The sequence below is a fragment of the Aquarana catesbeiana genome, linkage group LG01, assembly GCF_042186555.1.
Source record: "Aquarana catesbeiana isolate 2022-GZ linkage group LG01, ASM4218655v1, whole genome shotgun sequence".
Lineage (NCBI taxonomy): Eukaryota > Metazoa > Chordata > Amphibia > Anura > Ranidae > Aquarana > Aquarana catesbeiana.
Window position 1 is genome coordinate 982,854,824 of NC_133324.1, and position 23,824 is coordinate 982,878,647.

Here is a 23,824-nt window from a genome sequence, read left to right on the forward strand (position 1 = left end):
CATAGGAGTCTGTAAGAGCTCATTAATCTGCAGACAATGTGGGCTTCATTTGTCATTGTTTTTACACTACAATATCAAATAAAAAGGTGTATTCATAGTAATGACAAGCTGGAGCATGCTCAGAGGAGGTCACATGAGATGGTTTACTTACAAGAGCTCATCCTGTAGACTATGGGGACATCTTGTGGCCTTTCTAAGGAACAACAAGTTCAGATAAACTCCATTTACAGTGATGTTAATCTAGAGAACATGCTTAAATGTATTTGTATGACTTTGTAAGAGCTCATTATTCTGCAGACAATGTGGGCTTTTTTTGGCATCAGTTTGCAACTACAAAATCAAATAAACTGTATATTCATAATAATATCAACCTAAGACAATGGGCAGACAAGTTCATAGGAGGTTTTGTTCAACTCACAAGAGCTCATCCTGCAGACAATGGGGACATCTTGTGGCCTTTCTAAGCAACAACAATCTCATATAAACTATATTCACAGTAATGATGATCGTCTACAGCAGGGGTCTCCAAACTTTCTAAACAGGGGGCCAGTTTACTGTTCCTCGGACTTGGGGGGGGGGGGGACTGTGGTCATTGGGAGTAGAAAAGGTCCCAATGTCAGTGGGAATAAACAATGGCGTCATCTTTAGTGTCAGTGGTAAGAATTGTGCCCCATCGGTGATGTCATTGGGAGGAATTGTGCCCCATCATTGGTGTCATTTTGCCCAGTTGGTGTCTTTGGGAGGAATATTGTCCCATTTTTGGTATAATTGGAAGGAAGTGTGCCCTTCACTGGTCTCAGTGTGGGGGAGGGGGTATTATGCCTCATTATTGGTAACAATGGATGACATAGTGCCCCAAGGGCCTGATAAAAGCAAGCAAAGGGCCACATCTGGCCCCCGGGCCGCAGTTTGGAGACCCCTGTTCTAGAGCATTGCTTCTCAACCTCTTTTTTTTTAGTCAAGGCACCCCCTAAAATTATGAACAGTCTCGGGGCACCCCATTCTAAAATGTAAAACATTATTCTATTAGTTTTACATAACACATCGTCATCCACACACGAAGGACACCCAACGTTGGCTGTGATGTATTTTCCCAAATCCACTATACTTTTACACGCTGGTACTGACTATTATTCCAAGGTTTCTCTTCTCCCTCAGTTTTTCTCCATCGCTAATCTAATGTAACCCCAGCACTTACAGAGAGGGGCAAAGGGAGGATGATTGGTTGTTAGGACTCCGGTGGCTAGAAGGTGGTAATGGTGCACAATGAGAACCTGTGGCTTTATTTCACTATAAGGCAGGCTTGTTCCACCTGCTGGCCTGTATACATTTATGGTAAATATTTTGCCAGGGCACTCTGGGGGAAAACGGCTGATCTAGAGAACATACTCAGAATCATTCATATCAGTTTGTAAGAGCTTGTGATTCTACAGACAATTGTGGGCTTCTTGCAACTACAAAATGAAATGTGGTCCAGTCTATGGATGGTCTCCAGGCTCCCAGCTCCAGGAGGGGCCCCCGGAGAAGCACTGCCCAAGGACCCCAGACAGAAGAAGTCTTCAGAACCAGGTGATTGGCAAGTCTGGTTGGGGGGGGGGACTGAACCCAGGCTCTGAGCGTTAGGTTGGCCTTATTTCATACTGTAATAAATAGGGATTGAGAAGCACAGCAGCACTTGTTCTAAGTAACAATGTGAGATGAACACACACCAGAGGGTCTAGAACAAAAATATAAACAGGTGCATAAAATCAATATGTTATAGATCATAAATCACACAAATAACAAACAAAAGCCAGGCTGACCATCTAACACACATATAAAATAGAAATTTAAATATAAACAGATAATATGAAATCAAATATAGAAGAAGATGATAATACAGATCGTTCTTCATTGCACACAGTCCATGCCACCACCTTCTTCATGACTGTCTGCTTTGGGCTAGAGGGAGGGGGTCCTGCCAGATAGACATCAAGGGGACCCATTCAGCCTAACAGCTGCCCTGGCCAAGTGGATCCGGCTGGTTGGTTGCACAATGTCATCAAAAATGGTAAAGCTTCCCAACACAAGGGTTGCCTAATAATGTTTGAAAGCGTTATGGGCATTGTGGCTCGTCACACCTGGTCCATCTCCTGTGGATCTCGTGCTGTGAAAACACAAAACTGCCCCCCCATCTAAGCATTGGAAAGTTTGGGGGTTGTAGCTCCACAGCGCCATGTACAAAGCCATTTAACTTCAAACTAAAAGCTGTTTACTTTTTCTGAAGGCAAACACAAAGAAATGCTTCCAGCAGCAAAACAAAGTGCAACACACAAAAAGTCTGCTTGTCTACAAAAGTACAAAATATAATGAAACCCGGTTCATAGATGGGACTTTACCCCGGGCTCAGCACAGCCCCAGTCTGCCTATTACTCCAAACAGGTGTCTCTCCCCAACTCCTCCTCACACCACCACACCGAATACTACTTTCTGGTTTAAGTGCTGCTTCCCAGAGGCTCCTAGACCTTTGGAGACTGGAGTCCCTGTAGTCAGGGGTGGAGGCCCTTTTGTGAGAATAGAAAAAGAAAATGGGGCGCACTGGCCTAGTGCATTATCCAACCAATTTATTTATTTCTCACCGAAATGTCACGTTAGGGGCTCAAAACCTCTGGTCCCAAATACCTCTCTATTCATACAGAGAGGACTGCGAGTCAGTTCTCTCCTTAACATGGCTAACCCAGAAATTCCTCACCCACCTATGGTGAGCCCCCCGAGTACCCACACTCTTCCCTTAAAGAGATCCTAACTTAAACACTGGTGCCACATAGCACCCCGTTCAGAACCCATCCTTGGCGTCCTGTACAGTGTAAATGTTGGAAAGTAAAGGGATAAAAACAATATGCACTCGCTCTGTAAAAGAGGGAATTGGACATTTGGTCATGCTCAGAGAAGGGTCACCTTAGAGGACTGCATAGTTCAGCAGGCAAACAGATGGATTTTTTTCCCCCCATCAGATTCCAGTGTACAATATTCTTTCATCAAGAACCGACCTCCGATTCTTTCTAGTACTGCGCTTCAATCAGCATTCAGGTACGGTAAATTCCTGTAACTCTCAGTATTTTTCTTTTTTACAGGAAAAAAAAGGCATTAAAATTTATACTAAATCACATAATAAAAATACAATCCCTCCCTCCCCATCCTTTCCACCTCCCCCATCCTCAAAACACATCCGCTTCCTCCTCCCCCATCCATCTCCTATCCACCAACAAAGCCACATACAATTTAGCCAAGCACAAGTTCATGAAGTCCTCACTCCATACCATCCGCTTCCCTCTTACTTCCCAGCATCTTACGTCCCACATCACTTCTCAACACCGCCATAAAAGTCCATGTTCTTCTTTGCTTGTCTTGATCTCCCTCCACCAACCCAAAGAACCAACCACTAAAGTCCACATCCTTAATACCAAGTACCCCATCCAAAAAGGGAACCAATCTTCTTCTCACCCTTCGAACAAAGGCACACTCAACCAAGGCATGTTCCACTGTTTCCATATCGGCACATCCTTCCCTCGGGCACATCTCCACTCTGCACAGATCTCTTGCTTTCAGGAAAACTCTAGTCAGCAGACAGCTCTGAAAGGCCATCCAAGCGATCTCCTTCTGCCTGTTGGTAACACCACTAATCGAAAATTTCTTCCAGCATAGTTCTGTCATCCTGGGGCCAAGACCTCGGATATTCACCACCGTTTCATCTCTGGTAATCCATCTCATCAGTTTCTCTTCCTTTAAAGGGATCCTAACTTAAACACTGGTGCCACATAGCACCCCGTTCAGGACCCATCCTTGGCGTCCTGTACAGTGTAAAAGTTGGAAAGCAAAGGGTTAAAAACAATATGCACTCGCTCTGTAAAAGAGGGAATTGGACATTTGGTCATGCTCAGAGAAGGGTCACCTTAGAGGACTGCATAGTTCAGCAGGCAAACGGATGGATCCTACAGAGTTAGTCGCTTGTCTATAGAAAACGAATGCGGTTTCGCTTTTCCAGCTGAGCACTAGGGATGAGCTTCGAGTTCGAGTCGAACTCATGTTCGACTCGAACATCAGCTGATCGCCAGTTCGCCGAACAGCGAACAATTTGGGGTTTTCGCGGCAAATTCGAAAGCCGCAGAACACCCTTTAAAAGTCTATGGGAGAAATGAAAAGTGCTCATTTTAAATGATTATATGCATGGTATTGTCATAAAAAGTGTTTGGGCACCCAGGTCCTGCCCCAGGGGACATGTATCAATGCAGCAAAAAGTTTTAAAAACGGCCGTTTTTTCGGGAGCAGTGATTTAATAATGCTTAAAGTGAAACAATAAAAGTGTAATATTCCTTTAAATTTCATAGCTGGGGGTGTCTATAGTATGCCTGTAAAGGGGCGCATGTTTCCTGTGTTTAGAACAGTCTGACAGCAAAATGACATTTCAAAGGAAAAAAAGTCATTTAAAACTACTCGCGGCTATTAATTAATTGCCGGTCTGACAATTCACATAAAAGTTCAGTGATAAAAACGGCATGGGAATTCCCCACAGGGGAACCCCGAACCAAAATTTAAAAAAAAATGGTGTGGGGGGTCCCCCTAAATTCCATACCAGGCCTTTCAGGTCTGGTATGGATATTAAGGGGAACCCCGGCCAAATTTTTTTTTAAAAATGGCGTGGGGTCCCCCTCAAAATCTATACCGTATCCTTGAGGTCTGGTATGGATTTTTAGGGGAACCCCGCGCCAAAATTAAAAAAAAATGGTGTGGGGTCCCCCCAAAAATCCATACCAGAACATAAAAACCTCTGTGACTTCTGGGGCACAAGGTGTGGCCTTGTGAGGTTGAAGCTGCCTCCCTAGATGGAAAGCAGACAGGGAGGATGAAGTTTCTCATTGGATGAAGTTTCTGACTGAACAAACTCAATTAACTGCGCATGCCAAACTGGAGGTGCTTTCAAAAAAGAGTTAAGGGAAATTGTAAGGGCTCCATCAAGGAGAAAGGTGGGGCCTTGTGGGTGCCAAGCTGCCTCCTTTGATGGGAAGCAGGCTGTATCTTCTCATTGGAGGAGGGGGAGTAGCTGTCAATTGTTAGCTCGATGCCCCAGTAATAAAAAAATGAAGCAGTCTTACTCAGATGAAAAGCGATTGTGGGAAAAGAAGCCCCTGACTACAGGACTGCAATTAGCTATTTGTGCCAAGCCAGCCATACTATCCAAAAAGAGTTAAAGGAAATTTTCAAGCTGTTTCATGGACAAAAATAGTCCTTGTGAGTTTGAAATTGGCTTCCTAGATGGGAAGAAGCAGATAGGGAGGATGAAGCTCCTCAGTACAGGATTGCAATTATCTATGCGCACCGAGCTGGACATCCTAAAAAAATTGGTTAATGGAAATTTTCAGGCTGTTTCCTGGACAAACATAGTCTTGTTAGTGTTAAACTGGCTTCCTAGATGATAATAAGCAGATAGGGAGGATGAAGCTGCTGAGTGCAGGATTGCAATTAGCTATGCATACAAAGCTTGCCATCCTTTTAAAAATGAGTTAATTTAAAGTGGAGGTTCACACAAAAATTGAACCTCCGCTTTTCGGAAGCCTCCCCCCTCCAGGGTCACATTTGGCACCTTTCAGGGGGGAGGGGGGTGCAGATACCTGTCTAAGACAGTTATTAGCTATGCGCACCAAGCTGGACATCCTATAAAAAATGGGTTAAGGGAAATTTTCCTGCTTTTTCCTGGACAAAAATAGTCATTGAGTGTGAAACTAGCTTCCTAGATAGTAAGAAGCAGATAGGGAGGATGAAGCTCCTGACTACAGGACAGCAATTAGCTATGCATACAAAGCTGGCCATCCTTTTAAAAATGAGTTAAGGTATATTCCAGGATGTTTCCTGGACAAAAAAGTGTCCTTGTGATTGTGAAACTGTCTTCCTAGATGGGAAACAGGTAGGAAGAATGAAGCTTCTGACTAGAGGACTGGAATTACCTTCACTTTGATAGCTGTCTGTAGGGATGAGCTGAACACCCCCCCCCCGGTTCGGTTCGCAGCAGAACATGCGAACAGGCAAAAAATGTGCTTGAGCACGCGAACACCATTAAAGTCTATGGGACACGAACGTGAATAATCAAAAGTGCTAATTTTAAAGGCTAATATGCAAGTTATTGTCATAAAAAGTGTTTGGGGACCTGGGTCCTGCCCCAGGGGACATGAATCAATGCAAAAAAGTTTCAAAAACTGCAGTTTTTTCGGGAGCAGGGATTTTAATAATGCTTAAAGTGAAACAATAAAAGTGAAATATTCCTTTAAATTTCATACCTTGGGGGTGTCTATAGTATGCCTGTAAAGTAGCGCATGTTTCCCGTGTTTAGAACAGTCTGAGAGCAAAATAACATTTCTAAAGGGAAAAAAAGTCATTTAAAAGTGCTCACGGCTATTAATGAATTGTTGGTCCCGGCAATACACATAAAAGTCATTGAAAAAAAAGGCATGGGATTCCCCCACAGTCCATTACCAGGCCCTTTGGGTCTAGTTTGAAAATTAAGGGGAGCCTCAAACCAAAATGTAAAAAAAAAAATTGCGTGGGGGTCCCCCCAAATTCCATACCAGACCCTTTAGGTCTGGTATGGATATTAAGGGGAACCCCGCGCCAAAATAAAAAAAAATTGTCGTGGGGTCCCCCCATAAATCCATACAGACCCTTATCCGAGCACGCAACCTGGCAGGCCGCAGGAAAAGAGGGGGGGACGAGAGAGCACCCCCCCTCCTGAACCATACCAGGCCACATGTCCTCAACATGAGCCAAAGCACCTTGTCCCCATGGTGATGGGGACAAGAGCCTCATCCCCACAACCCTAGCCCGGTGGTTGTAGGAGTCTGCGGGTGGGGGGCTTATCGGGATCTGGAAGCCCCCTTTAACAAGAGGACCCCCAGATCCCAGTCCCCCCTGTGTTAATTGGTAATGGGGTACAAATGTACCCCTACCATTTCACAAAAAAGTGTCAAAAATTTAAAAAAAGACAATAGCCAGTTTTTGACAATTCAGAGGATGAAGCAGAGGAAGATAGAGGAAGAAGCAGGGGAGGAACATTTGTACCCAATTACCAATTCACACGGGGGGCTGGGATCTGGGGGTCCGCTTGTTAAAGGGGGGCCTCCAGATTCCGATAAGTCCCCCCGCCCGCAGACCCCCACAATTAATGGGCAAGGGTTGTGGGGATGAGGCCCTTGTTCCCCTCAACATGGGGACAAGGTGCTTTGGGGTTCTACCCCAAAGCACCCTCCCCATGTTGAGGGCATGTGGTCTGGTACGGTTCAGGAGGGTGGTGCTCTCTCGTCCCCCCTCTTTTCCTGCGGCCTGCCAGGTTGCGTGCTCGGATAAGGGACTGGTATGGATTTTTGGGGGGACCGCGATGCCATTTTTAAAAAAAATTTGGAGCGAGGTTCCCCTTAAAAGCCATGCCAGACCCTTCAGGTCTGGTATGGCTTTTGAGGGGGACCCTCAAGCCATTTTTTTTAAATTTTGGCACGGGGTTCCCTTTAATGTCCATACCAGACCTGAAGGGCCTGGTATGGAATTTGGGGGGACCCCCATGCAATTTTTTTTTTAAATTTTGGTTCGGGGTTCAACCTTAATATTCACACCAGACCCAAAGGGCTTGGTAATGGACTGGGGGGGAATCCCATGCCGTTTTTTTTCAATGTGTATTGCATTGCAATTCATTATAGCCGCGAGTACTTTTAAATTACTTTTTTCCTTTAGAAATGTCATTTTGCTCTCGGACTGTTCTAAACACGGGAAACATGCGCCACTTTACAGGCATACTATATACACTCCCAGGTACGAAATTTAAAGGAATATTTCACTTTTATTGTTTCACTTTAAGCATTATTAAAATCCCTGCTCCCGAAAAAACTGCAGTTTTTGAAACTTTTTTGCATTGATTCATGTCCCCTGGGGCAGGACCCAGGTCCCCAAACACTTTTTATGACAATAACTTGCATATTAATCTCTAAAATTAGCACTTTTGATTTCTTCCATAGACTTTTAAAGGGTGTTCCGTGGCTTTCGAATTTGCTGCAAACACCCCAAATGGTTAGCTATTCGGTAAACGGGCGAACAGCCAATGTGAGAGTCGAACTCATGTTCGACCTGAACATAAAGCCCATCCCTAGCTGTCTGTACTATCTGTACTATCAAAAAAGATCTGAGGGATACTGTAAGGCTGCTTCATTGAGAAATGTGGGGTCTTGTGAATGTAAAGCTGCCTCCCTTGATGGGAAGGAGGAAAGGAGGATGTAGCTTCTCATTGTTTGCTTTATGCCCCAGTAAATAAGTGCTGATGGAAGGTATACAATTGTTCCCTTAACTGGAGTTCAGTTCTTCAGTGTTCTTCCTGTGAGGATGGTCCCTGCCTGATCTTTGTTTCTGGACCTGCTCCTGGGTACTTCTCTTGTACCTGCATCTGTGACCAGCTCCCTGTACCCTGCACCCTGTTCCCTTCTTCCCGATCCCTGTACCCTGCACCCTGTTCCCTTCTTCCAGCTCCCAGTACCCTGCACCCTGTTCCCTTCTTCCAGCTCCCTGTACCCTGCACCCTGTTCCCTTCTTCCAGCTCCCTGTACCCTGCACCCTGTTCCCTTCTTCCAGCTCCCTGTACCCTGCACCCTGTTCCCTTCTTCCAGCTCCCAGTACCCTGCACCCTGTTCCCTTCTTCCAGCTCCCTGTACCCTGCACCCTGTTCCCTTCTTCCAGCTCCCTGTACCCTGCACCCTGTTCCCTTCTTCCAGCTCCCTGTACCTTGCTCCCTGCTACCCCTGTTTATTGTCCAGTTCTGACCTACATAGCCAGTTATTTGGGTTGCTGCACTTTCATGTTTCAGTGTCACTTATATTGTTTATGGTTTACTGGTGTCATAATTGTGTTATTTGTCCTAATAAACCTCATTTAACTTATTTCAGCCTGTGGGCTTAAGGGTCATAGTTCAGCTTGGCGAGCGAAGGGGAGGCTGGAGGGGAGCCTTGAGTCAAGAACAGGCCGACAGAGAGGCTTGGGGTCAAGGGCAGGCAGGCAGAGGGGCTTGGGGTCAAGGGCAGGCAGGCCAAGGGGCTTGGAGTCAAGAGCAGGCAGACCGAGAGGCTTGGAGTCAAGAGCAGGCAGACCGAGAGGCTAGAGTCAACCGAGAGGCTAAAGTCAAGGGCAAGCAGCACCGAGAGGCTAAAGTCAAAGGCAGGGAGCATCAAGAGGCTAGAGTCAAAGGCAGGCAGCACCAAGAGGCTAGAGTCAAAGGCAGGCAGCACCAAGAGGCTATTATTGAGTTGTTATTTGGGTTGCTGAACTTTCATGTTTCAGTGTCACTTATATTGTTTATGGTTTACTGGTGTTGGCAGGGGCGTTGCTAGGTGGCAAAAAGACCAGGGGCTTCAGCCCGAGGTCCGCGCCTGGCACTGGGGGGGTGGGGGGGTCATCCCTGACGCACACTGACCTACCTGAGGCACACTGACCTACCTGATGCACACTGAGCTGACATATACTGACCTACCTGACACACACTGACCTGACATATACTGACCTACCTGACGCACACTGACCTACCTGACGCACACTGACCTACCTGACGCACACTGACCTACCTGACACACACTGAGCTGACATATACTGACCTACCTGACACACACTGACCTGACATATACTGACCTACCTGACACACACTGACCTACCTGACGCACACTGACCTACCTGACGCACACTGACCTACCTGACGCACACTGACCTACCTGATGCACACTGACCTACCTGACGCACACTGAGCTGACATATACTGACCTACCTGACACACACTGACCTGACATATACTGACCTACCTGACACACACTGACCTACCTGACGCACACTGACCTACCTGACGCACACTGACCTACCTGACGCACACTGACCTACCTGACACACACTGACCTGACATATACTGACCTGACACACACTGACCTACCTGACACACACTGACCTGACACACACTGACCTACCTGACACACACTGAGTGACCTACCTGACTAGACTTCACGTGACGTGACCTCTGAGTCCTCCTGCAGCTCAGCTGTACTGTGTGGCGTGCCCATCAGAGTAGAGTAGACTAGATAGCACTGCAGCAGGCACTCCACTGGTGACTCCAGGCAGCCAGAGCCATGACAGGAGAGGAGAGCCGAGCGGGGATCTCGTAGTGCATTGTAATTCCCGCCTTCTGAAGCCTACAGCGCCTATGATGGACGTCACATGTCCCGCGGTCCCGGCATTGGCCCAGTGGGACGTCCATCATAAGCACTGCAGGCTCCAGAGGGCGGGACCTGCTATGTCACTCGGCCATGCTCGCCGCTCGGGGTCAGATCGGTCCTCAAGACTCAAGTGCAAGTGCGCGCTTTTCATCCCGCCGTGGCCGTGCGCAGACGCAGTGTGTCTCTCCGGGCCGGCCGCGCGTGCCTAGAATGACGTCACACGTCCCGCGATCCTGGCATTCATTGGACCAGTGTGATGTCCATCATAGGACATGGCAGCGCGGCGCCTATGATGGATGTCTCACTGGTCCAATGCCGGGATCGTGGGCGGGACCGTGTGACGTCCAATAGTCTCGGTCACTCGGAGTTAGGCGCCGCAGCTCGCGTGACCGGACTTTGTGCTCGCTCATGCGCAGTGCGGCGCTGCACTTTCATGGGGGACTCGGGGCTAATAATTTTAAAATAAATGGCCGAGACTCGGGGCTTTTCGGGGTCACATTCGGGGCTAGAGCCACGTCTAGCCACCCCCTCCCGACGCCCCTGGGTGTTGGTGTCAGAATTGTGTTATTTGTCCTAATAAACCTCACTTAACTTCTTTCAGCCTGATTCATGATATCTTAAGGTATAGCCTACCAATCAGGTCATCCTTGCTAGATACCTCCATGTGGTATCCCTGAGAGACGCTAAAATGCTCGAGTTTGACTTGAAGAAAGGGTGGCATCCCTACCCAAGATGGCAGAAAGGGGGCCTGCTGCAGGATATGGGAAAGGGTCCTGCTGCGGGTCCGTAATAAAGGGCCCCATGACAGGAGTAAAGGGATTGGTGGAAAGGTCCCCGGTGTCCGAGGTCAGGGGGGCCTTTCATGGGGTCTCGGCACTGAAGGTTCTAGACTAGCTACTCCTCTGGATGTGGGGAATGAAGATCCTCACTCCATGCCAGGAACCTTAGGGCTGTATGGCAGTAGTGCTGATCACAAAGCTACTGTACTGCCCAAATCCTGAGTCCTTTTTGGTTCTGGCAGAGATCAAATATTTTAGAGTCTTCTGGCTTTCAAGATATAAAACTTTTTTCATTTTTTTTTTTTTTGGTGACTGGTTCTCTTTAATGTCCTATACATTACAAGTGCTATTTATACTCCTATACATGACATGTTCTCTTTATTCTCCCTAGGTGACAGCTCACCTTTATGCTCCCAAATGTTCTAGGTTCATATTATTATTTTTTTCTCAAATATAATATTTATTGGTTATTTTTGATCAGGCAGTAAAAGTAGATTAGACATTAGCAAAAAGATATAGAAAAGCAATGAGTGGTTGTGTAATCACTAAACATAAGGAATAGTTACACTAAATAAGGAACAGTAAATAATATTTTATAATATATGCGATCAACCAAAAATATAAATGTAACATTTTTATGAACTAAATGACAAAATGAACCAAACCCTCTAAACACAAAATGATAAATCATACAGATGTAATTTTATACTGACCAGTTCAGGACTTGATAACATTTCATCAATCTTTAAAAAAAGTATTTGAGTCTTTTCTAGTGCTTACAACACAATCAAATGAAAGTTAATACAACAGTGACATCTAGTGGCTGATATTTGAAATGACAACTAAAACCAACTCCTTTATGACACCTGGTGGCTGTTTGCACCTCTGCAGCCAGGAATGCAAACATTTCAATTAAAAATTCCTAGCGCAAACGCTGGACAGTGCAAAAATTTGTGACTGGGCCAAAAAATGATATCACACCCTTGTCTACATTTGCACGATATCGAGCTTCTCCCTACGTGTCTCACAGAGGCGCGTCCATTGGCTGTATTTCAGTTCACGATGATGACTGAATAGGGACCGCTATCACAGGCGCCAGAAGGCAGATTACGGTGCCTGAGGTAAAGGGACCAGGCGAGGTTCCTTGTGGTAAAGCCGCAAAGGAGAAAAAAGCAAAACACGGGCAAACGGCGAAACTGTGCTGGGCGACGCTCCTCTTGGCGGTCGCCCGGTCGTTCGCACATATTTTAAATGTCTTATTTTCGAGGTATGGAGGCTCGGGTAGACAACCCAGGGCATTCCGCAAGAGGCGGAGTCTGTGGCTCCTCCATACACAAAAAATACCGGAAGAGTCAAATCGGAGAGTCAGCATGGTATAGTATGGCATTGTGACCGATGACGTCGGCGGACAATCTGCTGAGCTTCTCAGATTTGCCTGAAAATGAGTTTCTATTTTACTTCCCAATATTCTCTATGGGCGTTCCCTTCTGTCATTCCATAGAAAACAATAATAATCCCACTTCATCTCAATATTAAATATCCCCACTAGGGATGAGCCGAACACCCCCCAGTTCTGTTCGCACCAGAACCTGCGAACGGACCGAAAATTCGCACGAACGTTAGAACCCCATTGACGTCTATAGGACTCGAACGTTCGAAAAAGTGCTCATTTTAAAGGCTTATATGCATGGTATTGTCCTAAAAAGTGTTTGGGGACCTGGGTCCTGCCCCAGGGGACATGTATCAATGCAAAAAAAGTTTTAAAAACGGCCGTTTTTTCGGGAGCAGTGATTTTAATAATGCTTAACCACTTCAATACCAGGCACTTAGACACCTTCCCGCCCAAGCCAATTTTCAGCTTTCAGCGTTGTCGCAATTTGAATGACAATTGCGCGGTCATGCTACACTGTACTCAAACAAATTTTTTATCATTTTGTTCCCACAAATAGAGCTTTCTTTTGGTGGTATTTGATCACCTCTGCGGTTTTTCATTTTTTGCGCAACAAATAAAAAAAGACCGAAAATTTGGAAAAAAATGTTTTTCTTTGTTTCCGTTAACATTTTTTTAAAATAAGTATGTTTTCTTCTTCAATGATGGGCACTGATACGGCGGCACTGATGGGCACCGATGCGGTGGCACCAATGAGGTGGCACTGATGAGGTGGCACTGATGGCACTGATGATGGGCACTGATAGGCGGCACTGATGGGCACTGATAGGTGGCACTGATGGGCACTGATAGGTGGCACTGGTATGCGGCACTGATGGGCACTCATAGGTGGCACCAATGGGCACTCATAGGCGGCACTGATGGGCACTCGTAGGTGGCATTGATGGGCACTCGTAGGTGGCATTGATGGGTACTTATGGGTGGCACTGATAGTTGGCACAGATGGGCATGGATGGGCACTGATAAGTGGGCACTGATGGGCATGGATGGGCGCTGACAGGTGGCACCGATGGACACTGATGGGTGGCACTGATGACACTGATTGTTTGAACTGATGCCCCTAAGGGTGGCTTGGCTGGGCATCACTGCAACATAATGGTGCCAATCAGTGCCCATTTGTGGGCACTGATTGGCACAGATTGGGCACTGACTGGGCACACTGGGCACGTGTGGATGGCCATGGGGTACATACCTGGCCATCCACATGTTGCCCCTTCCCTGGTGGTCCTAGTGGCGATCCCTGGTGGTCCAGTGTGGTGATCCGAGGGGGGGCTGTGCTAATAAATAATCAGCACAGACCCCCCCTGTCAGGAGAGCCGCCGATCGGCTCTCCTCTACTCGCGTCTGTCAGACGCGAATGAGGAAGAGCCGATCAATGGCTCTTCCTATTGACATTGTGATCAGCCGTGATTGGACACGGCTGATCCGCCGGAGGCTCTTTACCAAGATCGGTGTAGCGGGGTGTCAGATTGACACACCGATCCACCGATCGCCACGATGCGCGCCCCCGTGGGCGCGCGGCGCCATGTTATCCTGCTGGACGTCATATGACGCCCAGTCAGGATAACTGAACCACCGCCCGGCCGTCATCTGCTATGGGCCGGGCAGGAAGTGGTTAAAGTAAAAAAAAAAAGTGAAATATTCCTTTAAATATCGTACCTGGGGGGTGTCTATAGTATGCCTGTAAAGTGGCGCGTGTTTCCTGTGCTTAGAACAGTCCCTGCACAAAATAAAATTTTTAAAGGAAAACAAGTCATTTAAAAGTCATTTAAAACTGCTTGCGGCTTTAATGTAATGTCGGGTCCTGGCAATATGGATGAAAATCAGTGAGACAAATGGCATGGGTACCCCCCAGTCCATTACCAGGCCCTTTGGGTCTTGTATGGATATTAAGGGGAACCCCGCACCCAAATTAAAAAAGGAAACAGCAGTATACAGGCTCTGTACTCTGAACAGCAGTATACAGGCGGTGCAAACTAGACAGGGACTGTAGGTTTGTTGTTAAGTAGAATCTCTTTGTAATTTTGAACTGGTACATTTTTAATGTGTTTAGCTCCAGCCAAAAAATCTATTTTAAGCCTTTTGGAAAACATAGGGAAGGGTTATCACCCCTGTGACATTTGTTTTGCTGTTTGTGCTCCTCTTCAGAAGATTTCACCTCACTTTTTGTCCCAATGACAAAAGTTTTTTGAAAATTTGGGGTTTTTTGTAAAACAAGGATTGGTGATAAAGCATCAGTGGAAAGGAGAAACGTTTCTCCCATATTAACTCTTACAGGAGAGAATTTCCCTTCCTAGGGGTAGATTTCATCTCACTTCCTGTTGTCTCCTTCCGTTTGCAAGTAGGAGTCGTTTGTAAGTTGGATGTTTGAAAGTAGGGGCCTGCCCTATATATGGGCCTTAGGTGTTGTTGTGGCCACAACACTGTAAGCCCTCACAGGGCCCTGCTGTGAAATATTAGATTAAGAATTGTAATTACATGCCCCTGTTGAACAGGGGCAGAAAAATTGGGCCTTAGGCACTGGTGCTGGTGCCACAACACTGCAACCCCTCACAGACACTCTAGTTGGAAAGCAGGAACGAGCCCTGCTGCAAAGTATTGCATCAAAAATTGTAATTACACGCCCCTGTTAAACATGGGCTGAAAAATTGGGCCTTAGACACTGGTGGCTTTGTCCAGAACCAAAAATATTCTTCCAAGCTATCAGCATGATCTTTGAGGAGGAAGAGGATAGTCACTCAGCATAACAGGTTAGTCACTCAGCATCAGCATAGGCAGTCTTGAAGGGATCTGACATTTCAAAAAAAAAATATTCGGTTACATCAGCATCAGGTGCTTGGTATCTGGTGGTGATCCAAGACTGATTCATTTTTATGAAGGTCAGTCGATCGACCGAGTCGGTGGACAGGCGCACCCTGTGATCGGTTACAAAGCCTCCAGCACTGAATGTGCGTTCCGAAAGAACGCTGGATGCAGGATAGGCCAGTAGCTCAATTGCATACTGTGCAAGCTCTGGCCAGTGATCCATCCTCAAGACCCAGTAACCCAGAGGATTTTCGGTGGGAAAGGTGTCCAAGTCAGATCTTGCCCCTAGGTATTACTGCACCATGTAAAACAGACGCTGGCGATGGTTGCTGGAACCGATCATACCTTGGGGCTGCGGACTAAAAAATTGTCTGAACGCATCGGTCAGACGGCCACCTTCTCCACCGCTCCTTCTTTGACTGACCGAAGCCTCAGCAACACGTTGTCCAGAAACAGGAGTTTGTAACCTCCCAGTCTCTGGGAACGCATTGCACAGACCTTTCTGCAAGGCCTCTCGAAGATGTTTCATCCTCTGCTCCCTCTGCGACGGCAAGATAAGGTCCGCAAACTTACCCTTGTAACGGGGATCAAGGAGGGTTGCCAGCAAGTATTGGTTCTTCTCCTTGATACCACGAATATGAGGATCCTTACGCAGGCTTTGCAGGATCAGGGAGGCCATGCAGCGTAGGTTTGCTGAGGCATTCGGTCCGGAGTCCTCTGGGTCACTAAGGACGACATGGTCTGCAGCCACCTCCTCCCAGCCACGTACAAGTCCATGTGTTTCTTGGGACTGATCTCTTAAAGACTGCTGCTGATGCTAAGTGCCAGGCTCCACTTCCGTACTGACACAATCCTCCTCCTCCCCCTCCTCTTCCTGTGTGATAGATAGGGTGATTAGCTTCCCTAGGCCAAAAGGGAGCAGTGCCACATCCAATTACATATGTATGAGAAAAGACAATTCCCCTGAGTGGACTTTACCGGCACTTGCTAACAAATTTAAATATTGAGTACATGTTAAAAAGTGTAAAGAGTAAAAAAGATTTTTATTTTAACATCACATAGATTAAAAACATACTAAATCATACATTCGACGGAACATATTACAAGAACAATAAATAATAGTATTGTTTCCAAACAACTAATTGTACGAGGGCTCTTGTTCACACCCAACGCGTTTCGGAGTAAATACTATTTTTGTCCTTCTTCAGGGATGTAGCAAAAAAGAGCACTTCATTTTTGATATGTTTCGTTGAATTACTTTAAAACTTTCCAAATTGGAATAATATTGGACATTGTTGCTGGTATAGTTGTTATCATAGGAACATAATGATTATCACTAATGGGTATTATTTGTTGGAAGTCCCTTTTACTGGGACATAAAATCTCACCAACCCCCGTCCCTCCCGGGTGTGTGCAGACCAGAGTAATATACTGAGGCAAGAGGAGAGGAAACCCCTGTTTGTATCAAGTATTGCAGTGTGTCAGCTACGCATCACAGCTTCCAGCGTATACAACGCCTGATTTGAGGGAAGAGGCCGCGTTGGCAGCTACTTTGCCAGACAAAGTACCCTGAGCCTGGGTGAGGGAGGATGAGGACGGCTTGGTCATCCACTCTACCAAGTCTTCCGCATGTTGCGGCTCAACACGGCCAGCTGCCTAAAAAAAGGACAAGCGTGTCCCACGGCCACACGCTGATGAGGATGCACCGTCTCAATGACAAGCACTGTTGCCTCTAGACATAGAGCCTGCTTGCCCTCTTTTATTGGCTTGTGACTGTCTGCCTCTCCTTGTCGGCCTTCCAGCCATACTAATGGCCTGCAGAGAGATGTAGCTGCACAAAGCTGGGATGTATATATATACTGATACTGCAGCTAGCAGAATCAACTGCCTGCCTGTAGTATTATTAGTATGAGAACACCAGCAATTGTCTTCAGGTAGCTTTAGGTACACACTGTGCAGAGGACGCAGTACACTAACTGTAAATACTGTAGCTGCCTGTGGTATTAATAGGAGCAGAACAACAGCAATTGTCTTCAGGTAGCTTTAGGTGCACACTGTGCAGAGGACACACTACACTAACTATAAATACTGTAGCTGCCTGCCTGTGGTATTAATGGGATCAGAAGAACACCACTAATTTTCTTCAGGTAGCTTTAGGTGCACACTGTGCAGAGGACGCACTACACTAATTTGTATATACTGCAGCTGCCTGCGGTACTGTACTAATAGGATCAGAAGAACACTACCAATTTTCTTCAGGTAGCTTTAGGTGCACACTGTGCAGAGAACGCATTACACTAACTTGTAAATACTACAGCTGCCTGAGATACTAATACAGTGGTTCTCAACTCCAGTCCTCAGGACCCACCAACAGGCCAGATTTTAAGTATTACCTTGGGGAGATACAGACAAGAATACTGCAATCACTGAGCAGCAAATTATATCACCTGTGATGTATTTCAGTTATCTTGCAAACCTGGCCTGTTAGTGGGCCCTGAGGACCGGAGTTGAGAACCACTGTACTAATAGGATCAGAAGAACACCACCAATTTTCTTCAGGTAGCTTTAGGTGCACACTGTGCAGAGGACACAGTACACTAACTGTAAATACTGTAACTGCCTGCCTGTGGTATTAATATAGGATCCGAAGAACACGACCAATTTTATTCAGGTAGCTTTAGGTGCACACTGTGCAGAGGACGCAGTACACTAACTGTAAATACTGTAACTGCCTGCCTGTGGTATTAATATAGGATCAGAAGAACACCACCAATTTTATTCAGGTAGCTTTAGGTGCACACTGTGCAGAGGATGCAGTACACTAACTGTAAATACTGTAGCTGCCTGTCTGTGGTATTAATAGGAGCAGAACAACAGCAATTTTCTTCAGGTAGCTTTAGGTACACACTGTACAGAGGACGCAGTACACTAACTGTAAATACTGTAGCTGCCTGTGGTATTAATAGGAGCAGAACAACAGCAATTGTCTTCAGGTAGCTTTAGGTGCACACTGTGCAGAGGACACACTACACTAACTATAAATACTGTAGCTGCCTGCCTGTGGTATTAATGGGATCAGAAGAACACCACTAATTTTCTTCAGGTAGCTTTAGGTGCACACTGTGCAGAGGACGCACTACACTAATTTGTATATACTGCAGCTGCCTGCGGTACTGTACTAATAGGATCAGAAGAACACTACCAATTTTCTTCAGGTAGCTTTAGGTGCACACTGTGCAGAGAACGCATTACACTAACTTGTAAATACTACAGCTGCCTGAGATACTAATAGGATCAGAAGAACACCACCAATTTTCTTCAGGTAGCTTTAGGTGCACACTGTGCAGAGGACACAGTACACTAACTGTAAATACTGTAACTGCCTGCCTGTGGTATTAATATAGGATCCGAAGAACACGACCAATTTTATTCAGGTAGCTTTAGGTGCACACTGTGCAGAGGACGCAGTACACTAACTGTAAATACTGTAACTGCCTGCCTGTGGTATTAATATAGGATCAGAAGAACACCACCAATTTTATTCAGGTAGCTTTAGGTGCACACTGTGCAGAGGATGCAGTACACTAACTGTAAATACTGTAGCTGCCTGTCTGTGGTATTAATAGGAGCAGAACAACAGCAATTTTCTTCAGGTAGCTTTAGGTGCACACTGCGCAGAGGACGCAGTACACTAACTGTAAATACTGTAGCTGCCTGCCTGTGGTAGTAATAGGATCAGAAGAACACCAGCAATTTTCTTCAGGTAGCTTTAGGTGCACACTGTGCAGAGGACACACTACAATAACTTGTAAATACTGCAGCTGCCTGCAGTACTGTTCTAATAGGATCAGAACAACACCACCAATTTTATCAGTTAGCTTTCGGTGCACACTGTGCAGAGGACACATTACACTAACTGTAAATACTGTAGCTGCCTGCCTGTGGTATTAATAGGATCAGAAGAACACCACTAATTTTCTTCAGGTAGCTTTAGGTGCACACTGTGCAGAGGACACACTACAATAACTTGTAAATACTGCAGCTGCCTGCAGTACTGTTCTAATAGGATCAGAAGAACACCACCAATTTTATCAGGTAGCTTTAGGTGCAAACTGTGCAGAGGACGCACTACACTAACTTGTAAATACTACAGCTGCCTGCGGTACTAATAGGATCAGAAGAACACCACCAATTTTCTTCAGGTATCTTTAGGTGCACATTGTGCTGAGGACGCACTACACTAATTTGTAAATACTGCAGCTGCCTGCGGTACTGTACTAATAGGATCAGAAGAACACCACTAATTTTCTTCAGGTAGCTTTAGGTGCACACTGTGCAGAGGACGCACTACACTAATTTGTAAATACTGCAGCTGCCTGCGGTACTGTACTAATAGGATCAGAAGAACACCACCAATTTTCTTCAGGTAGCTTTAGATGCACACTGTGCAGAGGATGCACTACACTAATTTGTAAATACTACAGCTGCCTGTGGTACTAATAGGTTCAGAAAAACACTACCAATTTTCTTCAGGTAGCTTTAGGTGCACACTGTGCAGAGGACACACTACACTAACTTGTAAATACTGCAGCTGCCTGTACTGTACTAATAGGATCAGAAGAATACCAGCAATTTTCTTCAGGTATCTTTAGGTGCACATTGTGCAGAGGACGCACTACACTAACTTGTAAATACTGCAGCTGCCTGTACTGTACTAATAGGATCAGAAGAATACCAGCAATTTTCTTCAGGTAGCTGTATATACTGTAAAAACACCTGCCTGCCTATCAGTAGGAAGAGAATAACAGGAACAGCTTTATATAGTGTGGGGCATGTACTAAACCACCGCTTTGGCCAATTATGGCTCTCTGTACAGACGGCGCTGTGATTGTCCAAGCATGCAGGTCATAGTGCATGCTTGGCCAATCATCAGCCAGCAATGCACTGCGATGCCGCACTGAATTATGGGCCATGATGCGCCACTCGAATTTGGCATGAACGGCCCATATCGTTCGTAATTCGACGAACGGGCGAACACACGATGTTCAAGTCGAACATGGGTTTGACTCGAACACGAAGCTCATCCCTATTAAGGGGACAGAAAATTTACACTGTTATACAAGCTGTACACTCACTACTTTACATTGTAGCAAAGTGTCATTTCTTCAGTGTTGTCACATGAAAAGATAGAATAAAATATTTACATAAACGTGAGGGGTGTACTCACTTTTGTGAGATATTGTATTATCTGTGTTCCTCTGTATGAAAGTTCCTATGACTACGTGTCTCAGCCCCTCCCTTTGTAAGAATGTACAGAACTGGTTAATGAGTGTCAGATACTTTCAGTTTCATTTCTCTCTTCTGCTCTCAGTGATGGCGTCTGTTGATCTGAGGAAGGAGCTGGAATGTTCCGTCTGTCTGAACATTTATACAGATCCTGTAACCCTGAAATGTGGACATAACTTCTGCCGGGACTGTATTGGTCGTGTGATGGATACACAGGAGAGGTCTGGAGGTTATTCCTGTCCTGAATGTAGACAAACATTCAGGAAATGCCCCGTCCTTCAGAGGAACATAACACTACGGAACATAGTGGAGAATTTCCTGTCTGCTCAGCCAGATGAGGAGGAGTCCGGGGTCTTCTGTACTTACTGTATTCACACTCCTGTACCTGCTGTGATATCCTGTCTGCATTGTGAAGCTTCTCTGTGTGACAATCACCTGAGAGTCCACAGCAAGTCACCAGAACACGTCTTATGTGACCCCACCACTTCCCTGGAGAACAGGAAATGCTCCGTCCATAAGAAGATCCTGGAGTATTACTGCACTGAGGACTCCACCTGTATCTGTGTGTCCTGCAGTTTGGCTGGAGAACATCGGGGACACCAGGTGGAGACTGTGGATGAAGCCTCTGAGATGAAGAAGAAGAAACTGAGGAATGTTCTGCAGAAACTGATGACAGAGAGAGAGGAGATGGAGAAAAGAGTCCAGAGTCTGCAGGAACACAGGAGGAAAGTACAAGGAGAAGCAGATGATGAAACAGAGAGAGTCACTGTCCTGTTCAGATACCTCAGGAGACGTCTGGAAGATCTGGAGAAGAGAGTCCTGAGGGAAATCTCCGGGCAGGCAGAGCGGATCTCCGGGATAATCAATGATCTGGTCCAGGATCTGGAAATAAAGAAGGAGGATCTGTCCAGGAAGATGGGGGACATTGAGGAGCTGTGTAACATGACGGATCCACTGACTGTCCTACAGGAATCAGACACAGGTGACTTGTGTGATACTGAGGATGGAGATGATGAGGACAGAGAGAGACATGATAAACTCCTCCATGATGAAGGGGATCTGGATGTGGGGGGGATCTCACACACATTACACACAGGTTTATCTGATATCATGTCTGGGGTAAATGTAGAGAGGGGGGTTACAGACATATTACTGGATGTGAGGACAGCTGGTAATAAGCTACATATATCCGATGACAGGAAAACTGCATCCTTCTCATCACATCAGAATCGCCCAGAAACACCAGAGAGGTTTCAGTATCATCAGGTGATGAGCAGTCAGAGGTTCTCCTCAGGGAGACATTACTGGGAAGTGGATGTCGGGAGGTCATGGTTCTGGAGAGTCGGGATGTGTTACCCCAGTATAGACAGGAGAGGAGATCAGTCACGGATTGGAGATAATAAGAAGTCCTGGTGTTTGGAGAAGTTGTGGGGTGATCAGCTCTCAGTGATACATGACAGTAATAAGACCCCATTACCCGGCGATGTCTCCAGTGGGAGAGTCAGGATAGATCTGGATTATGAGGCCGGGCGGATCTCCTTTTATGATCTGTGTGACCCGATCCGACATCTCCACACCTTCACCACCACCTTCACTGAGCCCCTCCATGCTGGGGTATGTGTATGGGGGGTAGAGGGAGATTGTATAAAGATATGTGGGGGGAATCAGAAGTGAGAGATCTGCCCAGAGACATCACAAGGTGGATTATCTGATTGGCGATTGGTGGAATACTCATCCAATAGGAGGAAGCAGAGGACAGGAAACATGAGTGATTTATGTATAAAGCTGCAGGTTCCGGGGCCATCATCTTCATCCTAAACCTCACTTCACTACCTAGTGTGTCACTGACCAGGAACAAGCATGCAGGAGGTCAGATTGTTCAGCCTTCACTGGCTGCATGCTTGTTCTGGGTCAGTGACACACTACATAGTGTAGCCAGGATCAGGATGACGGCCCTGGGGTCTCCACCATCACTGTCTATCTATAGAAGAAAGGGGTATTTTCAGCTTTGGATGGAGTGGGGGAGGATTAGAACCTCTGTCAGATTTTTTTTCTGCTATCTGGGGCTCCATTAGAGAGATTTCCCCTCACTTCCTGTTCCTGTGACAACATTTTACCAGACAGGAAGTGAGGGGAACTCTCCAACAGCAACACTGAAATAAAAATCCTCTTCTTTAGTAGAGTAGGGGAAGGATTAGAACCCCTGTCAGATCTTTATTTCTGTCTGTGTCCCTGTTGTAGATTTTCCCTAATTTCCTGTCTGATAAATTGTTGTCACCAGGACAGGAAGTGAGGAGAAATCTCTCTAATGGAGCCCCGGATAACAGTAAAAACCTGTCAGGGGTTCTAATCCTCCCCCACTCCATCCAAATCTAGAACAATAGGATTTGTCTAGACTCACACTTTAATATCCACAATGAGAATTCCGACATTTCTGTCCTCACAGGTTCCTTTACATGACCAATCCATGGATCTGTGATTGCTCCTCCCCCTCACTGTGATTGGCTGTGATGATTATCACTATGAATACAGCCAGTGCTAGTCTTGTTCCTATTGGTTATGATGTGGAGGGGCGGGGATTGTGGTGTGGGTGTGGTAGTGTGGACAGGTGACGGGGGAGGGGTATACAGTCTCAGGAAGTGGAAATCCTCGGCTCTGTATATGGGAATATTGATCAATGATTGGATATAGATATAACAATCAGACAGATTGGACTATTACTAGTATAGCACAGACCCGAGACTGGTCCTGCTGCTTGGTCCCAGGTTCTATTCCCTGATAGGCCCAGAGCAGCCAGGCACAACGCATTTCCACCATCAAGTCATAGATCAGGCCTTGGATGTCCTTTTGTAGTTTATTTGCTTAAAAAACTGGGATGGGGGAGGGGAAGTTTTAGGATACTCCAAAATGTCTAATAAACTGTAATGAAGGACAGACATGTGCAATTCGTTTAGTTCCAAGTTAGTTTTTAATTAATTTTGACAAATGCGTTTATTCCGACATATTTTGAATTTCCAAATTTTTCAATTTCCGAATTTCCAAAATGTAAAAATTCAGAAATTCGAAATTTTGAAATTGGAAAATTCTGAATTTTGGAAATTTGTAAATTCTAAAATTTGGAAATTTGAAAATTCGAAAATAAGGATGAAAAGTTACGAATTATCTGAAATAATGAATGCCGCATCTAAAAGAATGGAACATAACGCTTTCATAATAATACATAACAATAATAATAAAACCTT

General features: G+C 45.8%; 1 protein-coding gene across 1 annotated transcript in view; it reads left to right on the forward strand.

The window, feature by feature from the left end:
- The window catches only part of LOC141129123 (uncharacterized), a 179,394-nt gene extending 156,530 nt beyond the window's left edge, over positions 1-22,864 (forward strand). Inside the window, exons 5-6 of the mRNA XM_073616941.1 lie at positions 1,434-1,569; positions 20,566-22,864. Of these exons, the coding sequence (XP_073473042.1) occupies positions 1,434-1,569; positions 20,566-22,256 (1,827 nt within the window). The 3' untranslated portion in view covers positions 22,257-22,864. The remainder of the gene's footprint in view (positions 1-1,433; positions 1,570-20,565) is intronic.
- Positions 22,865-23,824: the final 960 nt, after the last annotated feature.